This window comes from Xenia sp. Carnegie-2017, unplaced genomic scaffold (genome assembly GCF_021976095.1).
Source record: "Xenia sp. Carnegie-2017 unplaced genomic scaffold, XeniaSp_v1 HiC_scaffold_23, whole genome shotgun sequence".
NCBI lineage: Eukaryota > Metazoa > Cnidaria > Anthozoa > Malacalcyonacea > Xeniidae > Xenia > Xenia sp. Carnegie-2017.
The window spans coordinates 3,064,793-3,085,243 of record NW_025813486.1 but is presented as its reverse complement, the minus strand read 5'-3'; the positions used below and the strand labels follow the sequence as shown (position 1 = coordinate 3,085,243).

The 20,451-nt window shown below is 32.8% G+C and overlaps 1 protein-coding gene across 6 annotated transcripts; it reads right to left on the bottom strand.

The window, feature by feature from the left end:
* Positions 1 to 679: 679 nt before the first annotated feature.
* LOC124448846 (nephrocystin-3-like) lies at positions 680 to 19,431 on the bottom strand. Of its 6 annotated transcripts, none has more exons than XM_046999829.1 (3): positions 19,393 to 19,431; positions 11,624 to 11,705; positions 680 to 4,432 (listed from the first exon to the last, which is right to left on the bottom strand). In XM_046999829.1, exon 3 carries the CDS (start codon positions 4,430 to 4,432, stop codon positions 1,223 to 1,225), a length of 3,210 nt encoding a protein of 1,069 aa, XP_046855785.1. In that variant the 5' UTR covers positions 11,624 to 11,705; positions 19,393 to 19,431; the 3' UTR covers positions 680 to 1,222. The 6 variants fall into 6 exon arrangements, with proteins under 6 accessions (XP_046855785.1, XP_046855781.1, XP_046855782.1 ...); XM_046999825.1 differs by lacking the exon at positions 19,393 to 19,431 and adding an exon at positions 18,136 to 18,171; XM_046999826.1 differs by lacking the exon at positions 19,393 to 19,431 and adding an exon at positions 17,981 to 18,117.
* Positions 19,432 to 20,451: the final 1,020 nt, after the last annotated feature.

Genomic DNA, 20,451 nt, shown 5'->3' with positions numbered 1-20,451 from the left:
ATTTCTTTGAAAAGATGCAACTGTCACATACAGCTTCACAAAAAAAGTGTTTGTCCTAAATTGAACGTAAGTGCATGCACCCTTTTCAACGTTGTAAGAAATCAAATGTATAGGTGCACTGTTTTGAACATTACGTCTGATTTTATATCAGAGGCGATAGAGTCACCAAAATATTACCTTTAAAGATAATATTTTGTCGTTAGTCTGTCTAGGGGCTATTACTGCACCTTAATTTACAGCCTATGCTTTAAAAAAGCTACTTGCAAAAAGTTGGTTCAGGTAGGACTTCTCAGTTTTTATCAAAAAGAAAGAATAAAATCTTGAACTACGGGATTAATGAATGGAAACAGTAAACCAAAGTTTCCAGTGATATATAACATACCTGAACGTGATGCTTTTTATAAATCTGTGAGTTAGGCAGATTGGGGTGGGTCCAGTGGTCATGATTCACCAATGATTGCTGACAATGCTTTGATGATGTCAAAAGATACCTGGTTTAAATTGTGTTCTTACTCTATGTTTCATGGTGGAGATAGTAACGGTACAGGAATATTGGCTGCAGCTTTGTGGTGTGGAATGTATGGTATGAAAGGAGTGCCCCTTGGAAATTGTAGGAACCTGGAATATGGTCATAGGCTTATGGAGGTGGGTAAAATATTACTAAATGTTACAAAGAATATGAAAAAGTAACAGGATAGTATTTATTTAACAAAAATTATGTCATAAAATTGTGTCATCCCAATATACTTTGGTATGTTTGTGAATCATAAAATAAAAATTACTACTTGGTTATAACATAGAAACAAATTACTTTAGAAATAAAGTCTTAAGGAGAATGTCAGATTCAGGGCATAGGCAGTTCTAAGTTCTACTTAGGATGATTCCTGGGCTGTAGAGTAAGTTTATTGACTAGATATTAGTGAAACTACATATAGACAAGGACCATTACATGTTTAGGTTCATTTTACCTCACAAAATACAAACTGCAAACGTTTTGTTCAGTACCAAAAATACCTTCTGAGAAAGAGGGGAGTTGACTTGGAAGATGGAAGCCTTGCTCCTACTGTCTATGTGTTAAAAATAGGCATAACATAACTTGGAAGGCACAGTTTCCTTTGAAACATGTAGCTACCTAAGCGTAACTGTAAAGTATTGATATATTCCTGAGTTTCATAATACATCACACCTAGATTATTTAAAAGACTTAACGACACCAACCAGACTAGTTCCTAACGTTTTTCTTGCGAATTTCCTTAGCTTTTTCGTGAAACTCTATAGCTTTGTCGTAGTTTCCAGTTGTTCTAAACAATATAACAAGATTTTCTAAAGACGCAGCGACATCAACATGAATTGGACCTAACGATTGTTGTCGAATTTCCAGAGCTTTTTCAAGAAACTCTTTAGCCTTGTCGTACTTTCCAGTTTCATAAAACACCACACCAAGATTGTTTAAAGAATTAGCGACACGAACATGATTTGGACCTAACGATTGTTTGTGAATTTTCAGAGCTTTTTTGTGAACCTCTAAAGCTTTGTGGTAGTTTCTAGTTTTTTCAAACACCGTACCAAGATTGTTTAAACACATAGCGACATCAACATGATTTGGACCTAACGATTGTTTTGTAATTTCTAGAGCTTTTTCATACAACTCTATAGCTTTGTCGTAGTTTCCAGTTTTTTTAAACACATTACCAAGATTGTTTAAAAGCGCAGCGACATCAACATGATTTGGACCTAACGATTGTTTTTGAATTTCCAGAGCTTTTTCGTAAAACTCTTTAGCTTTGTCGTAGTTTCCAGTTTCCTCATACACAGAACCAAGATTGTTTAACGACATTGCGAGATCAACATGATTTGGACCTAACGATTGTTTTTGAATTTCCAGAGCTTTTTCGTAAAACTCTTTAGCTTTGTCGTACTTTCCAGTTTTATGCAACACCACACCAAGACTGACTAAAGACGCAGCGACAACAACATGATTTGGACCTAACGATTGCTTTCGAATTTCCAGAGCATTTTGGCAAAACTCTTTAGCTTTGTCGTAGTTTCCAGTTTCAGCAAACACCGTACCAAGATTATTTAAACATGAAGCGACATCAACATGATTTGGACCTAACAATTGTTTTCGAATTTCCAGAGCTTTTTCGTAAAACTCTATAGCTTTGTCGTTATTTCCAGTTTCATCAAACACCATACCAAGATTGTTTAAAGACCCAGCAACATCAACATGATTTGGACCTAACGATCGTTCTCGAATTTTCAGAGCTTTTTTGTGACAATCTTTAGCTTTGTCGTAGTTTCCAGTTTTTTTAAGCACCAAACCAAGATTGTTTAAAGACGCAGCGACATCAACATGATTTGGACCTAACGATTGTTTTCGAATTTCTAGAGCTTTTTCGTGAGCCTCTATAGCTTTGTCGTAGTTTCCAGTTTCATCAAGTATTAAACCAAGATTGCTTAAAGACGTAGCGACATCAACATGATTTGGACCTAACGATTGTTTTCGAATTTCCAGAGCCTTTTCAAGATGATTTTTAGCGTTGCTATATTTCCCGGTGTCATGGTATAAAACACCGAGGATACTAAAATACCAAGCTTTGTTATAACAACGTTCTTCTGATTTAAATGTATCCAATAGTTCAAGAGCAAGATTGTACTTTCCAAAATGTCTTAATCTCTCAACAAAATATTCGAAAACTTCTAAAGTATTCATGTTGATTTTTGTCTTGTTGGTCTTTAATAATTGAACAATTTTTTCAAGATGTGGCATTAATTTGATTTCGTCGTTTCTTTCTTTAAACATGTAAAGTGCTTTACATATTTGATCAACGATAGTTTCCATTTCATTTTCTTCTTTTGAATGTTCAGATTGATAAACAACAATTGCTTTGTGAACAATGCGATGGAGACTAATGTCATTATTTTCTGAATGCAAGAACAATGAGCAGTCCTTTAAATAAAGACATATTTCTTCCTTTGAATGTTTGGAATCAATTTCTTGAACATAAAAAGCAATAATGTCTCGTGGTATAGGATCAAACGATATCACGGAAAAAAAGTTAACAACATTTGCCAATATTGAGGATTCTTCAGCATTTTGTCTGACAGCTAAAAGTGAAGCTTGTAACATACTTCTAGGATACACCGAGTTAAATTTAACAAAAGTGGTGTTCATGTTTTCTTCTTCTTCTGAAGACATATTCTTTAAATATTGTCTCCAAGTAAACGAGCAGTTTGCTTTGTTTACACGACTGACATAAAAACCAGCAGCAGCCAAAGCCAGTGGTTGACGATCTAATACGTGTGATACTTCATTCAACAATTGATCATCAGCTTGTTCATTTTCAATAATGTAATGCTTCAACAGTTGAAAACATTCCCTATCATTCATTCCACTTCTGATAGAAATATGTTTGTTAAACTTGTTGTCTTGTGGTACGGCATATGTGTTCTGGATAGTTACTATGATTTGTCCATTTATCCACATGGGATCACCTACTTGGGGAAGTAACGAAGGAATTTTACTGAGCTGTACCACGTTGTCTACAATGATCAACCAATTTTGCCAGAATTTTAATCGTGTGGATACTAACGATCGCAAATTCTTCACTTTGTCTGCGATGGAACAATTTTCATCTTCAAATTTTTTAATCATATACTTGTCACAGTTTAAACGGTATCCAAGTTCACAGTAACTTTTTAAAAGAGATTCTTCATTTTTTCCATCGAGAGTCATTACAAACGAAGTTCTATTTTTCCAATCACACGATATGTTTTCACAAACCTGTCTTGCAAGTTGCGATTTACCACTGCCAGGATTACCAGTGATGTAAAAGTATGTCAGTTTATCATTGTTATCATTCCTTAATTTTTCAAGATCTTTTATAATTTTATCTCGTAATTCGGTGCGTTCAACGATAAAATTATTAGGTTTTGAAGGAAGAACTTGGAACGAATTAAAACTGTTTCGATGATTTTTTATTTCAATGATTTCATCGAGAGAAAATTTCAAATCTTGAAATGATTTTTCAATGATATTGACTATTTTATCAAAATCATCATCTGAGCATTCCCCTTCATACCAATGTGCGTAATTGTTTCTTTCACCACGAAGTGCAAGAACAGCATCCTTTGTTTTTTTGTCAAGAGGCTTTCCAATTGAATTTGAATAAAGTATAGCATCAAATAATGTTGTGCAGCCCCACTTACTGGTGTCTCCATCTTGATATTTTAACTGTAGTTTTTCATCCAACTTCTTACCTGATTCTAAAGTACAAAATTTTTTGCCACTATTTTTGGTATCGTCCCATTCTCCATGTATTGATTTGTAACGAGAGTTCCATTCTTTGATGAAAAATTGAGCAAGTTTTGTTTGTAAAACATTGATTATTTGCTGAATGTAAGACAGATTTCTTGTTCCTTTAGATTCCATCTGTACAAAAATTCAACATGATATATCAACATGATTAAAATGAAGAAATTCCAAAAATTAAATAACAACATATTACATTAATACAAAATAAAACAAATTCCGATGAGGGACATCTCGTTTTCTTGATATTCAAGATATTACAAGAGTTTGAAAGAAAAGATGGTGTAATATTTCGTCTTTATTCCAAAGACATCATCAGACTTATGATGATGACATATTACGAAGACATATTCCGAAGATATATTACATTTGAAATATACTTGTTTTCTAATAATTTTTAACAACTGACACATTGTCTGGATGGCACAATTGTGTTTTCCATTGGCTACGAAGATTGATTTGCACTGGCAAAAATACTTTTTTATTTTTCAGAAACTATGAATTGTTTCCTAAAAATTGTTAATTTGAAATAAATAAGCATAAGCTAAGGTAAACGATTAACTATATAATTAATAAATTGTACGTGAAGCGAAAGTTTTTACTTTGCATTAATAAAACAATGCGTTTTGGTTGATGGAATTTAACGCGAAATGTAAATAAGCTCAGAAAAACTATGATAGTATGCTGTAAGCTATCCCTATGTTGTGCTACTCAGAGAAAAAAGAAGATACTGGAGCTTCTAGCCGTCTTGGTAAGAGAGGAAAGATTGGTTGTGTGCTATTGTCAACGGACAGAAGTTTTTTACTGACCCTACTTTCAGTTTTATCTAAATCAAAACTTAGACAAACATTGGTTATGTAAACATATGCATCATTTGTTGGACAGTTTCCAGGAACGTAAAAGCATAAATTGTATTTTTCAAACGTATAATGCGTTGAACACAGTTCTTAAGAGTTGGAGCTTTGAGAAGCTCACACACCGATCGACAAGAAGACCGAAAGACAGTATGGGGAGAAACAACGAGAAACGTTGCGACAAAGACATATGGCATCAGCATCAACACTGCACGCGAAGCACGATATTTGCAACGAGGAGTCAATGAACGGTTAGGCAAAAAGAAAATGCGTTTATTGTCTCGGGGAACACAATCCGGAGGAATGTAAGAAAATGACCAAAGTAACTGAGAGAAAACAACTCATTCGTAAGTACGGAAGATGTTTTATTTGTTTGAAAAAAAGACATGTCAGTAAGAATTCTAACAGTAATGATAAATGTAATGCATGTGGGAAGGCACACCATAGGTTAATTTATGAAGGCAATGGAATTCTCACAGGCAATGTTCAAAGCAGCCATTCTATTCTGGGATCTCATTGTAGGGTAGCATTACAGACAGCTCAGGCTTTTATTAAGGGAGATAAGGGATGTGTTAGGGTCAGAGTGTTATTTGATTCAGGAAGTCACAAGTCATTTGTGAATAGAAAGATTATACAGGGAGCTGGTATTTAGGCTAGTAGAAAGGAATGGATACAAATCAAGTCGTTTGGTCAAGAGAAGGCTAAAGGTAAGTTGTGAGAGGTATTTCACTTAGAGTTGTTGTCAGTTACGGGAGGATAGAATGTAAGCATCGAGACATATAGTGTAGACTGTATATCTCAAATTAGGAATGAACATGTAGATTTGAGAAAGATGGATTATTCGCATTTAAAGGGTCTATGGTTTTCAGATGTTTGCAAGGATGAGGAAGTTTTAGATATTGAAGTTTTGATTGGAGCAGATTATATTTGGTGGTTTCAGAAAGACGATGTTGTTCGGGGACATGTAGATGAACAAGTTGCTGTGTCTACTAAGTTAGGTTGGGTGTTGTCCGGCCGAATGAAAGCGAGAAATGATTTGAATAACAAATAAACTCAAGTAAACTTCATTGCACATTAAAGTTCAGGAAATTTAAGTTTAGATAAAAATGTCAACCATTTGTGGGATTTTGAAACTTTAGGAATAGCGGAGGAGATGAAGTTCATGAATCGTTAAGGGATTCTATTGTGTTTAATGGTAACAGATACAGTGTCAAATTGCCTTGGAAAGAAGGACATAGTTTAGATTATACAGATTACAGCATAAGCTTGAGAAGATTAAAGGGTCAGTTAGTACGGCTGAAAAGGGAACCAGAAATTTTAGAAGAAGTATGATAAGACAATTAAAGATCAATTGAGGAGGGGTATTAAAGAGCCAGTGATAGAACTAGAGAAAGCTGATAAAATACATTATTCACAACATCATGCAGTTATTCTCATGGAAGCAAAAACAACTAGGGTAAGAGTTTTTTATATTGCGTAAAGTGTCACCCAAGGCTTCCACACTCAATGACTGCTTGCATGTGGGACCCAAATCAGCACCATTGCTCTTTCATATTTTGGTTTAGAGAGAAGAGAATCACTTTAGTGGCAGATATTGAAAAGGCATTTTTGAATACAGAAGTTGATACTTTGGACAGGGATTGCCTAAGTTTTTTATGGGTTGATGATGTAAACAACTAGAGGGCGAGACCTTTAGAATATCGATTTGTGTTAACTGCTCTCCATTTTTGTTGAATGCGACACTGCAGTCTCATTTAGACTCATTCATAGAGATAGACAAGGAATTTGTTAAAAAACTCAAAGATAGCTTTTATGTCGATGATCTAGTGTCCGGTGAACAATCCAAGAAGAAAGCAATGAGGTTGTATGAATCAAAAGTAAGCGATTGGCTGCGGTAGGATTTAGGCTTAGGAAGTGGCTAAGTAACGATGAGAATGTTTTGAAAGAAATAAAAAAGAGAGAAAGAAGCGTTTTAGAAGAAAGAAGGGCAGACTTTAGTAAATCGAAAGTGGTTGATGAACAAACGTATGCCAAAGCATCAGTTGGGGAAAATAGCATCAGTGGAAGTTTTGAGAAAGTACTAGGATTGGGATGGGAGTGTAAGTTGGATCGCTTTGTATTTAGCCTCTGGAAATTGGCTGAAAGAGCAAATGCAATCGTCCAGAGTTGGATCTAGGATTTTTCAAACATCAGTCATAAAACGTCGGAGGCGCTCCGCACCTGGGGGGTCTGAGGCATTCTCCCCTGAGAAATTTTTAATTTCAAAGCCTTGAAAATGCTGTTTTCCACGTTTTAGAGCAATATAAATGTATTTTGTGGGCATCATTTTTGCGTAAAAACAACACATTTTGCTTAGATTATTTTCAAAAAAAATTAAGTGTAAAATACTTGAATGTTTGCCAAATATTTAGGCTCAATATCTTGCCAAATATATGGCTCATCAGCATGTCGTCGAACGTAAAATTTGTTTTACAATAATACTATTCCAAAAAAGACATAGTCTTTAAAAATTTCTACCAAGTTGTCACCCTAAAGACCCCCATTCAAACCTCTATGTAATGAGTTAAGTTAGAAATTTGGTGCTACAAGGGACATTTCATAGATATAGAAAAGCTCAGACTTCAAACCATGTAAGTTTATTGTAACCCTTTAACCATCTCCACATACAGTGCAAGCAAATTCACCTTTTGAGAAAAAACTCAAAATTTTTTGCTGCCAAGGATTAAGCAAAAATTATCAGAGTGAAAATTTGCAATTAAGGACAGCTTAATGCCATTTATGTTTATTCGGCATTTCACTAGACTATTATCTTCTGTAAGTATATGCAAGGTAATGCTATATAGCAATCACTAGTAGCATTGTAGTTGCAAATACAAACAGAATGTAACCAACATGTTATTAATTATATAATTACATGAATGTTAAAATTGGTTCATGTGTCATGCTTACTGGTTATGATAAATATCTTTTCATATGATCAAAGCTCGTTTAAATGTAAATCTGAAATAATTTAGTTTAGAAATTATAATGATCATCAAAAAAATTACCAAATGATCTTGAAAAATACTTTGCTGTTTTGCCAAATTTCAAGGTTTATTTGCATACATAGGAAGACATTTTTACTTTATAAAAAATGCTTTTTATACATCAATAGCCTTTTGGAATTTATGTTAAACAATCTGGTATGAGTTGTGGATTAACACACCTTTACATCCCTACATGAGGTGTTCAGTTAGAAAAGGGGACAATATGTGACAACATTTCATGTATGGGAAATACTCAGGTTTAATACCATTCCAGTCAAATTTTTAAAATAAAAAGCTTCATGGATCAGAAGACTCAAAATCACAGGTTATAGTAAACAGCTTCTCATGTAATCAATGTTAGTTTTCGCAAATCTTAAACAATATGTATTATAACTGTCCAATGATTGAATGATCAATGATCATAAACTGAAAAGCCCCAAACATTTGTTTATGATAATGTAAACAATAGTATGGCGCCTTATGGCTACAGATTTTTTGTCCATTGAAATATAATTGCAGGAATGTAGGATTTCGCTGTCATATATAACGGTCTCGATTCCCTAAGCACTAAAGAAATCATAGCTAAAAGTCTTTCGGCAACAACAATTTTAGAAGCATCTATTTGCTTAGCATACGCCATATTGACATAAATCGCATCACACACTCGCATAAATTGACTTTGATATATTACATTCATGCATACACTTCACTTGTCCTTTACTTACGATTTTGGATGTAAATTTCTGCTGATAAAACTCAAAACAATGTTGGCTTTCTTTTGAACATCAATGACTGAAATGTCGCTCGCGAGATGGTCTTTGCCAAGCATTTACAATTTTTCCATAAATTTTTCACCCTCTTGAAAAAATTCACAGTTTGGACAGCAGCATTCATGTCAATATATGAATTTGTAAAAGATTTCCATAAATTCCATCTGATTGTAGTTTAGTTTCTATCATGCTTATAGAAATTACTATGAAACGATCAAACATTCAATTCAGACAGTGAGCTTGACTATGTTAGTTCAGTTGGCTATTAGTCGAAATCAGTCAAACCAATCACAGTATGACAAAAATACGGTAGCAATTGGACTCCCTTATAGGTCCGGCCACCCCGCTTATCGGTCGAGATTATTCCAGATCGTCCACTGATCTGGCTATTGACCAATGGAATGGCTTAAATTAGCGTTCTTGAGCTCCGTTATCGGTCGAACCAGTCGAGCCATCCCGCTTATCAGTCAGCCAGTTAATATAATTCTAGATATGTTTTTATCTACTGATATGTTTACTAAGGTGATATTTGTAAAAGTTTTCATACATAAAACAGAATTTTGACAATGAAATCCAAACGATTACAGAACGAAAATTTAATGATCAAAAAAAATTGTAATCATTAAATTTGATAAATAATTTTTGAACTATAAACATATATCGCGTGACTGATTTGACATACCCTAGATCCCAACTATCAATGCCCCTGCAATCGTCTCAACTAAACGAAATATACTAAGTATACCTGCAGGATTATTCGATCTCTTAATCATTATAAGTCCAGTTGTAGTTTGTGCTATGTTATTGTTTCAGGAGCTGTGTATTGAGAAAGCTGAATGGGACAATGAGCTCGAAGGTGACAAGAAAAAACGTTGGGAGAGGTGGATAGAAGATTTAGAGAGAGTCAGGGACTTAGTAGTGGCGAGATGTGTCTATGGTAATTTACTTGGTAAGGTAAAGTGTTACTTGCATGGGTACGCAGATGCCAGCCAAAAGCCATACTGTGTGGTCGTATATTTTGTGACAGAGCTAAACGGTGCCTACTATGTAGAGTTGCTTACGTCAAAAACAAGGATAGCGCCAATAAAATTGCAGACAATTCCCAGACTAGAAATGATGTCACCTAGAAAATTAGCACAGTTGATGGACGCAGTGAAGTAGGCCATGGAAGGTTACGTTCAATTTAATACGACAAGCTATTGGTTGGACAGTATGACTGCATTGTGCTGAATCGGTGATAGGGGAGAATGGAAACAGTTTGTGCGCCATAGAGTTAACGAGATTTTAAGATTGAGCAGGTAGGATAATTGTAAACGTTGTCCGGGTGTAGACAACCCTGCGGTCTTAGGTTCATGTTGATTTACGGCATTACAATTAAAGGAAAGTGAAGTTTGGTGGAGGAGACCGAAGTGGTTGTCAGTTCTCCAGTGTGATTGGCCAATGCCAAAAGAGGTTAAAACTACAGAGGAAAGTCTTGCGGAAGTCGTAAAGACAGTATTGGCTAACACACAGGTGGTAGATAAAGATTGTGTGATAAAATTTGGCAAATTTAGTCAAATTAAAGTATACATCGCATTAGTTTCCTGCTGTGTTACAAGAGCAATTTGTCTTGATTTAGTTGATAGTTTAAGTACACGTTGTTTTTTCAATTGCATGCGAAGATTTATTGCTAGAATGGGAGTACCCTCGCTAATTGTTTCCGACAACGCCAAAACATTTAAAGAAACTGAGAAAGCGTGAAAGGGGATTTATGAATTTATGGAAGCAAAATCATATTTGGAAGGTAATCGGTTGATATGGAAGTTTAATTTAACGAGGACACCTTGGTGGGGTGGATTTTTTGAAAGAATGGTAACATTGGTGAAAGGTTGTCTAAGGAAAGTGTTGGGTATCGCTAAATTGAACAAGGAAGAATTGTTAACAATATTAGTTGAGGTACAAGGTACGTTAAACTCTAGACCATTGACTTATGAATACAAAGATGAAGTTATGTAGATGTACTGACTCTTGCACATCTTATATTTGGAAGAAGATTAACATCTATTCCGGACGAAGGAATTCTGTATACTATTAATGATGAAGATGCAGGAGAGGTCAAGCGTAGGTTTAGGTATTTAGCGAGATTGAGAAAGCATTTTTGGTCCAGGTGGAGGAAGGAATACTTAACAAGTTTAAGGGAGTGTCATAAGGTTGGCAAAGTAAAGAGTAGTTTGTGTCCGAAAGTAGGTGATGTAGTTCTTGTGTTTGAGGAAAGTTTAAAAAGAGGATTTTGAAAAATAGCGACAATTGAGAGGTTGATCAAGGGAAAAGATAATATAGTCAGAGGAGCGGAAGTCAAAGTTGTTAGCAAGAGAAAGCCACTGCACATAAGCAGGTCTCTTTAGAAACTGTATCTAATAGAGATGGATGCAAAGGTAATTAAAGAAAATTCAGCGTCCTACATGTAGAAAGTACAATCATGCTATTCATCCTCCCATACTTTTGAACAGGTTTTACTGTTTTTCCCTACCATGTAGCTTATTGTAAATAGTTAAAAAGTTGGTATATCGACTTAGATATGATTTCTCATGCATGTTTATTCATACTTCATCTCGATTTTTCTTGCTAATTTATTAGGTCGGTAATTTAGTTATAAATCTCGCTTTACATTTGTAAAATTACCTTTGTTTTAGAAGTAAGACGTCATATCTGACGAACTCGTCGTCCAAATTAAGCTTGCTTTAGTTCTTTACATGTCACACCCCTAACAAAAGATGAAAGATATTATATAAGAACGAGTCAGGATCAAGAAGAGTGAGTCAGGATCTCCTTCAACAAAAAGTATTATAAAACATTTAATGAGGTGTATGTAGAACATTCTAGCTATATAACTAAGTATACATCACTGTTAAAAAAACAATAGTTATTGAAATAAAAATACATAAGAGCCTCATGCATAGTACATAATAACATTGAAATGAGTCAAATTCCAAAGGACTACTTAAATTATATAAAGTTTAACTAGCTTAAATTCAGGAATAAAGGGATCACCTTTTTAAAATAGGATGTAAATCTGAATGATTAAAACACAATTTTTTAAAACTTTAAATGGATTTATTCACTTCGTTAATCAAAAATTCCACACATGTATATTATTGCTAAAGTCAGTTCATATTATAAAAAGACCTTTGTTATTGAATAAACCATTGTAAATTATAAATACATTTTAATTATCAACTGCACGCAATTTGAAATACTTATGATCAATAAAAAACACTATACATATAACACTAAAGGATGCAATGAAAGTAAAACTTAAAACTGTTAAACATGATCAAAAGTATAATTTTAAAAGCTCACTGTGTTGCAAGACTCAACATTTCCCAAAAATAGATTCGGTTGCGTCTTTCTCTGTGTAAATAAATTTTTCCTGTGTTCAACATTTGCTTATTTTACAAATGTTCTTACTTTTAAAATGAATGGTTTGCTTAATACAATCAACAACATTGTGTTAGACAAACAGCGATCAGTCAAAAATGGCGTCGGCAAAAATTGGAGGTAATGCATGATTAGACTTGCTATCCCCCCTACATAAATTTTCACAGATTCCCATTTTTTCCATAGACAAGTATGCTATTTCATCTCTCCAATACCTTTGAACAGGTTTTCCTTTCCTTTACCATGTAGCTTATTGTCAATAGTTAGAAAGTTTGTATATCAATTTAGATATGATTTCTCATGCATGGTTTGTCATACTTTATCGAGATGCTTCTTTAGCTAATTTGTTATGAAAAGTTAGTAATATAGTTTCATAATATCGCCTTACATTCGACAAATTAACTACGTTTTAGAAATCAGATTTCATACATGACGACCGTGTAGACATAATTATGTTTGCTTTAGTTCTTTACATGTCACAAACTTTGCAAAGATGAGAGATTTAATAAAAAGAACTCGACCACATACATATCAGTTTAAAAATGGTGATCATAGTTCATACCTTATTGTTACATCAATCTTTCATTCATGTAAATTTTGTTACGTAAACACATTTAAATAGTGAACAAAGATGAAGAGTGAGTCAGGATCTCTTTCAACAAATAGTGTTATGAAACATGTCTATGTAGACGTCTATGTAGAACATTTTAGTTATATAACTAAGTATACATCACTGACTAAAAACAATTGTTATAGAAATAAAAATACATAAATAAGAACCTCATGCAGACTACATAATGACATTGACATTAGTCAAATTCCAAAGGACTACTGCTAATTTTTATAAAGGACTATTGCTAATTCTTATTCTTATTCTTATAAAGGACTACTGCTAATTCTTATAAAGGACTACTGCTAATTCTTATTCTTATTCTTATAAAGGACTACGGCTAATTCTTATTCTTATTCTTATAAAGGACTACTGCTAATTCTTATTCTTATTCTTTTAAATCAGGAGTAGAGAATCATTTATCTAAGACAGCATTTGAATGGCAATGATTAATGCACGGTTTTCACAACTGTGAACGAATTTTTTCCCGTCATTAATGAAAAATTCCATACATGTATATTTTTGCACAACTCAGTTCTTATTATGAAAAACCTTTGTTATAGAATAAACCATTGTAAATTATGAATACCTGGCAAACATCAACTGCACGCAATTCTAATTACTTATGATTAATAAAGACACTGTGGATACAACAGTAAAGGTTGAAATGAAAGTAAACCATTAAACTGTTAAACATGATCAAAAGTATAATTTTAAAAGCTCACTGTGTTGCATGAATCAACATTTCCCAAAAATAGATTCGGTTGCGTCTTTCTCCGTGTAAATACATTTTTCCTGTGTTCAACATTTGCTTATTTTACAAATGTTCTTACTTTTAAAATAAATGGTTTGCATAATACAATCAACAAAATTGTGTTAGACACACAGCGATTAAGCGATTAGTCAAAATTGGCGTCGACAAAAATTGGAGGTGATGCATGATTGGACATGCTATCCCCCCCTACATAATTTTTTAAAGACTCCCATTTTTTCCATATTCAAGTATGCTATTTCACCTCTCCAATACCTTTAAACAGGTTTTGCTTTCCTTTACCATGTAGCTTATTGTCAATAGTTAGAAAGTTGGTATATCAATTTAGATATGATTTCTCATGCATGGTTTGTCATACTTTATCGAGATGGTGCTTTAGCTAATTTGTTATGTAAAGTTAGTAATATAGTTTCATAATCTCGCTTTATATTCAACAAAATACCTACGTTTTAGAAATAACACTTCATACATGACGACCGTGTGAACAAATTTATGCTTGCTTTAGTTCTTTACGTGTCACATACTCAACAATTGGAAGAGAGATTTAATATAAAGAACTCGACTAATTACATATCAGCTTAAAAATGGTGCTCATAGTTCATACCTTATTGTTACATCAATCTTTTATCCATGTAAGTTTTGTTACGTAAACACAATTAAATAGTGAACGAAGATGAAGAGTGAGTCAGGATCTCTTTCAACAAACAGTGTTATAAAACATTAATGACGTCTATGTAGAACATTCTAGTTATATAACTAAGTATATATCACTGACTAAAAACAATTGTTATAGAAATAAAAATACATAAATAAGAACCTCATGCAGAGTACATAATAACATTGAGATTACTCAAATTCCAAAGGAGTACTGCAAAATCTTATAAAGTTTCACAAGTTTTAACTCAGGAATAGAGAATCATATATCCAAAACAGGATTTGAATTCTAATGATTAAGACACGATTTTCGCAACTGTGAATGGATTTTTTTTCCTTCATTAATGAAAAATTCCATACATGTATATTTTTGCACAACTCAGTTCTTATTATAAAAAACCTTTGTTATTAAATAAACCGTTGTAAATTATGAATACATGGTAAACATCAACTGCACGTAATTATAATTACTTATGATCAATAAAGACACTGTAGACACAACAGTAAAGGTTGAAATGAAAGTAAACCTTAAAACTCTTAAATATGATCAAATGTATAATTTTAAAAGCTCACTGTGTTGCAGGAATCAACATTTCCCAAAAATGGAGTCGGTTGCGTCTTTCTCTGTGTAAATACATTTTTCCTGTGTTCAACATTTGCTTATTTTACAAATGTTCTTACTTTTAAAATTAATGGTTTGCTTAATACAATCAACAACATTTTGTTAGACTCACAGCGATCAGTCAAAAGTGGCGTCGACAAAAATTGGAGGTGATGCATGAATGGATAAGCTATCCCCCCTACATAAATTTTCACAGATTCTTATTTTTAGTACTAAAGTATGCTATTTCACCTCTCCCATACCTTTAAACAGATTTTGCTTTCCTTTACCAGGCAGCTTATTGTCAATAGTTAGAAATTTGGTATATCAATTTAGTTATGATTTCTCATGCATGGTTTGTCATACTTTATCGAGATGGTGCTTTATCTAATTTGTTTTGTGAAGTCAGTAATATAGTTTCAGAATCTCGCTTTACTTTCGACAAATTACCTACGTTTTAGAAATAAGACTTCATACATGACGACCGTTTAGACATAATTATAGTTGCTTTAGTTCTTTACATGTCACATACTTTCAAAGATGAGAGATTTAATAAAAAGAACTCGACCACATACATATCAGTTTAAAAATGGCGATCATAGTTCATACCTTATTGTTGCATCTTTCATTCATGTAAGTTTTGTTACGTAAACACATTTAAATAGCGAACGAAGATGAAGAGTGAGTCAGGATCTCTTTCAACAAATAGTATTATAAAACATTGATGACGTCCATGTAGAACTATCTAGTTATATAACTAAGTATACATCACGGACTAAAAACAATTGTTATAGAAATAAAAATACATAAATACGAACTTCATGCAGAGTACATAATGACATTGACATTAGTCAAATTCCAAAGGACTACTGCTAATTCTTATAAAGTTTCATAATTTTTAAATCAGGAGTAGAGAATCATCAATCTAAGACAGCATTTGAATGGCAATGATTAATGCACGGTTTTCACAACTGTGAATGAATTTTTTTCCGTCATTAATGAAAAATTCCATACATGTATATTTTTGCACAACTCAGTTCTTATTATATAAAACCTTTGTTATTGAATAAACCATTGTAAATTATGAATACATGGCAAACATCAACTGCACGCAATTCTAATTACTTATGATTAATAAAGACACTGTGGATACAACAGTAAAGGTTGAAATGAAAGTAAACCATTAAACTGTTAAACATGATCAAAAGTATAAATTTAAAAGCTCACTGTGTTGCAGGAATCAACATTTCCCAAAAATAAAGTCGGTTGCGTCTTTCTCTGTGTAAATACATTTTTCCTGTGTTCAACATTTGCTTATTTTACAAATGTTCTTACTTTTAAATATAATGGTTTGCTTAATACAATCAACAACATTTTGTTAGACTCACAGCGATCAGTCAAAAGTGGCGTCGACAAAAATTGGAGGTGATGCATGAATGGATAAGCTATCCCCCCTACATAAATTTTCACAGATTCCCATTTTTAGTACTAAAGTATGCTATTTCACCTCTCCCATACCTTTAAACAGATTTTGCTTTCCTTTACCAGGCAGCTTATTGTCAATAGTTAGAAATTTGGTATATCAATTTAGTTATGATTTCTCATGCATGGTTTGTCATACTTTATCGAGATGGTGCTTTATCTAATTTGTTTTGTGAAGTCAGTAATATAGTTTCAGAATCTCGCTTTACTTTCGACAAATTACCTACGTTTTAGAAATAAGACTTCATACATGACGACCGTTTAGACATAATTATAGTTGCTTTAGTTCTTTACATGTCACATACTTTCAAAGATGAGAGATTTAATAAAAAGAACTCGACCACATACATATCAGCTTAAAAATGGCGATCATAGTTCATACCTTATTGTTGCATCTTTCTATCATGTAAGTTTTGTTACGTAAACAAATTTAAATAGCGAACGAAGATGAAGAGTGAGTCAGGATCCCTTTCAACAAATAGTATTATAAAACATTGATGACGTCCATGTAGAACATTCTAGTTATATAACTAAGTATACATCACGGACTAAAAACAATTGTTATAGAAATAAAAATACATAAATACGAACTTCATGCAGAGTACATAATGACATTGACATTAGTCAAATTCCAAAGGACTACTGCTAATTCTTATAAAGTTTCATAATTTTTAAATCAGGAGTAGAGAATCATCTATCTAAGACAGCATTTGAATGGCAATGATTAATGCACGGTTTTCACAACTGTGAATGAATTTTTTTCCGTCATTAATGAAAAATTCCATACATGTATATTTTTGCACAACTCAGTTCTTATTATAGAAAACCTTTGTTATTGAATAAACCATTGTAAATAATGAATACATGGCAAACATCAACTGCACGCAATTCTAATTACTTATGATTAATAAAGACACTGTGGATACAACAAAAAAGGTTGAAATGAAAGTAAACCATTAAACTGTTAAACATGATCAAAAGTATAAATTTAAAAGCTCACTGTGTTGCATGAATCAACATTTCCCAAAAATGGAGTCGGTTGCGTCTTTCTCTTTGTAAATACATTTTTCCTGTGTTCAACATTTGCTTATTTTACAAATGTTCTTACTTTTAAAATTAATGGTTTGCTTAATACAATCAACAACATTTTGTTAGACTCACAGCGATCAGTCAAAAGTGGCGTCGGCAAAAATTGGAGGTGATGCATGAATGGATAAGCTATCCCCCCTACATAAATTTTCACAGATTCCCATTTTTAGTACTAAAGTATGCTATTTCACCTCTCCCATACCTTTAAACAGATTTTGCTTTCCTTTACCAGGCAGCTTATTGTCAATAGTTAGAAATTTGGTATATCAATTTAGTTATGATTTCTCATGCATGGTTTGTCATACTTTATCGAGATGGTGCTTTATCTAATTTGTTATGTGAAGTCAGTAATATAGTTTCAGAATCTCGCTTTACTTTCGACAAATTACCTACGTTTTAGAAATAAGACTTCATACATGACGATCGTGTAGACATAATTATGTTTGCTTCAGTTCTTTACATGTCACATACTTTCAAAGATGAGAGATTTAATAAAAAGAACTCGACCACATACATATCAGCTTAAAAATGGCGATCATAGTTCATACCTTATTGTTGCATCTTTCTATCATGTAAGTTTTGTTACGTAAACAAATTTAAATAGCGAACGAAGATGAAGAGTGAGTCAGGATCCCTTTCAACAAATAGTATTATAAAACATTGATGACGTCCATGTAGAACATTCTAGTTATATAACTAAGTATACATCACGGACTAAAACAATTGTTATAGAAATAAAAATACATAAATAAGAACCTCATGCAGAGTACATAATAACATTGACATTAGTCAAATTCCAAAGGACTACTGCTAATTCTTATAAAGTTTCATAATTTTAACTCAGGAATAGAGAATCATCTATCTAAGACAGGATTTGAATGGCAATGATTAATGCACGATTTTCACAACTGTGAATGAATTTTTTCCTTCATTAATGAAAAATTCCATACATGTATATTTTTGCACAACTCATTTCTTATTATAGAAAACCTTTGTTATTGAATAAACCATTGTAAATAATGAATACATGGCAAACATCAACTGCACGCAATTCTAATTACTTATGATTAATAAAGACACTGTGGATAAAACAGTAAAGGTTGAAATGAAAGTAAACCATTAAACTGTTAAACATGATCAAAAGTATAATTTTAAAAGCTCACTGTGTTGCATGAATCAACATTTCCCAAAAATAGATTCGGTTGCGTCTTTCTCCGTGTAAATACATTTTTCCTGTGTTCAACACTTGCTTATTTTACAAATGTTCTTACTTTTAAAATAAATGGTTTGCATAATACAATCAACAAAATTGTGTTAGACACACAGCGATTAGTCAAAATTGGCGTCGACAAAAATTGGAGGTGATGCATGATTGGACATGTTATCCCCCCTAAATAAATTTTCCCAGACTCGCATTTTTTCCATATTCAAGTATGCTATTTCACCTCTCCAATACCTTTAAACAGGTTTTGCTTTCCTTTACCAGGCAGCTTATTGTCAATAGTTAGAAAGTTGGTATACCAATTTAGATATGATTTCTCATGCATGGTTTGTCATACTTTATCGAGATGGTGCTTTAGCTAATTTGTTATGTAAAGTTAGTAATATAGTTTCATAATCTCGCTTTACATTCAACAAAATACCTACGTTTTAGAAATAAGACTTCATACATGACGACCGTGTGAACAAATTTATGCTTGCTTTAGTTCTTTACGTGTCACATACTCAACAAACGGAAGAGAGATTTAATATAAAGAACTCGACTAATTACATATCAGCTTAAAAATGGTGCTCATAGTTCATACCTTATTTTTACATCAATCTTTTATCCATGTAAGTTTTGTTACGTAAACACATTTAAATAGTGAACGAAGATGAAGAGTGAGTCAGGATCTTTTTCAACAAACAGTATTATAAAACATTAATGTAGAAAATTCTAGTTATATAACTAAGTATACATCACTGACTAAAAACAATTGTTATAGAAATAAAAATACATAAATAATAACCTCATGCAGAGTACATAATAACATTGAGATTAGTCAAATTCCAAAGGACTACTGCTAAATCTTATAAAGTTTCACAAGTTTTAACTCAAGAATAAATAATCATCTATCTAAGACACGATTTGAATGCCAATGATTAAGGCATGATTTTCGTAACTGTGAATGGATTTTTTCCTTCATTAATGAAAAATTCCATACATGTATATTCTTGCATAAGTCAGTTCTTATTATAAAAAACCTTTGTTATTAAATAAACCGTTGTAAATTATGAATACATGGTAAACATCAACTGCACGTAATTATAATTACTTATGATCAATAAAGACACTGTAGATACAACAGTAAAGTTTGAAATGAGAGTAAACCTTAAAACTGTTAAACATGATCAAAAGTATAATTTTAAAAGCTCACTGTGTTGCAGGAATCAACATTTCCCAAAAATGGAGTCGGTTGCGTCTTTCTCTGTGTAAATACATTTTTCCTGTGTTCAACATTTGCTTATTTTACAAATGTTCTTACTTTTAAAATTAATGGTTTGCTTAATACAATCAACAACATTTTGTTAGACTCACAGCGATTAGTCAAAAGTGGCGTCGGCAAAAATTGGAGGTGATGCATGAATGGATAAGCTATCCCCCCTACATAAATTTTCACAGATTCCCATTTTTAGTACTAAAGTATGCTATTTCACCTCTCCCATACCTTTAAACAGATTTTGCTTTCCTTTACCAGGCAGCTTATTGTCAATAGTTAGAAATTTGGTATATCAATTTAGATATGATTTCTCATGCATGTTTGTCATACTTTATCGAGATGCTGCTTTAGCTAATTTGTTATGTGAAGTTAGTAATATAGTTT

Bases quoted from the DNA above. Each gene is read 5' to 3' on its own strand.
- LOC124448846 (XM_046999829.1), bottom strand. From the start codon at position 4,432: ATGGAATCTAAAGGAACAAGAAATCTGTCTTACATTCAGCAAATAATC.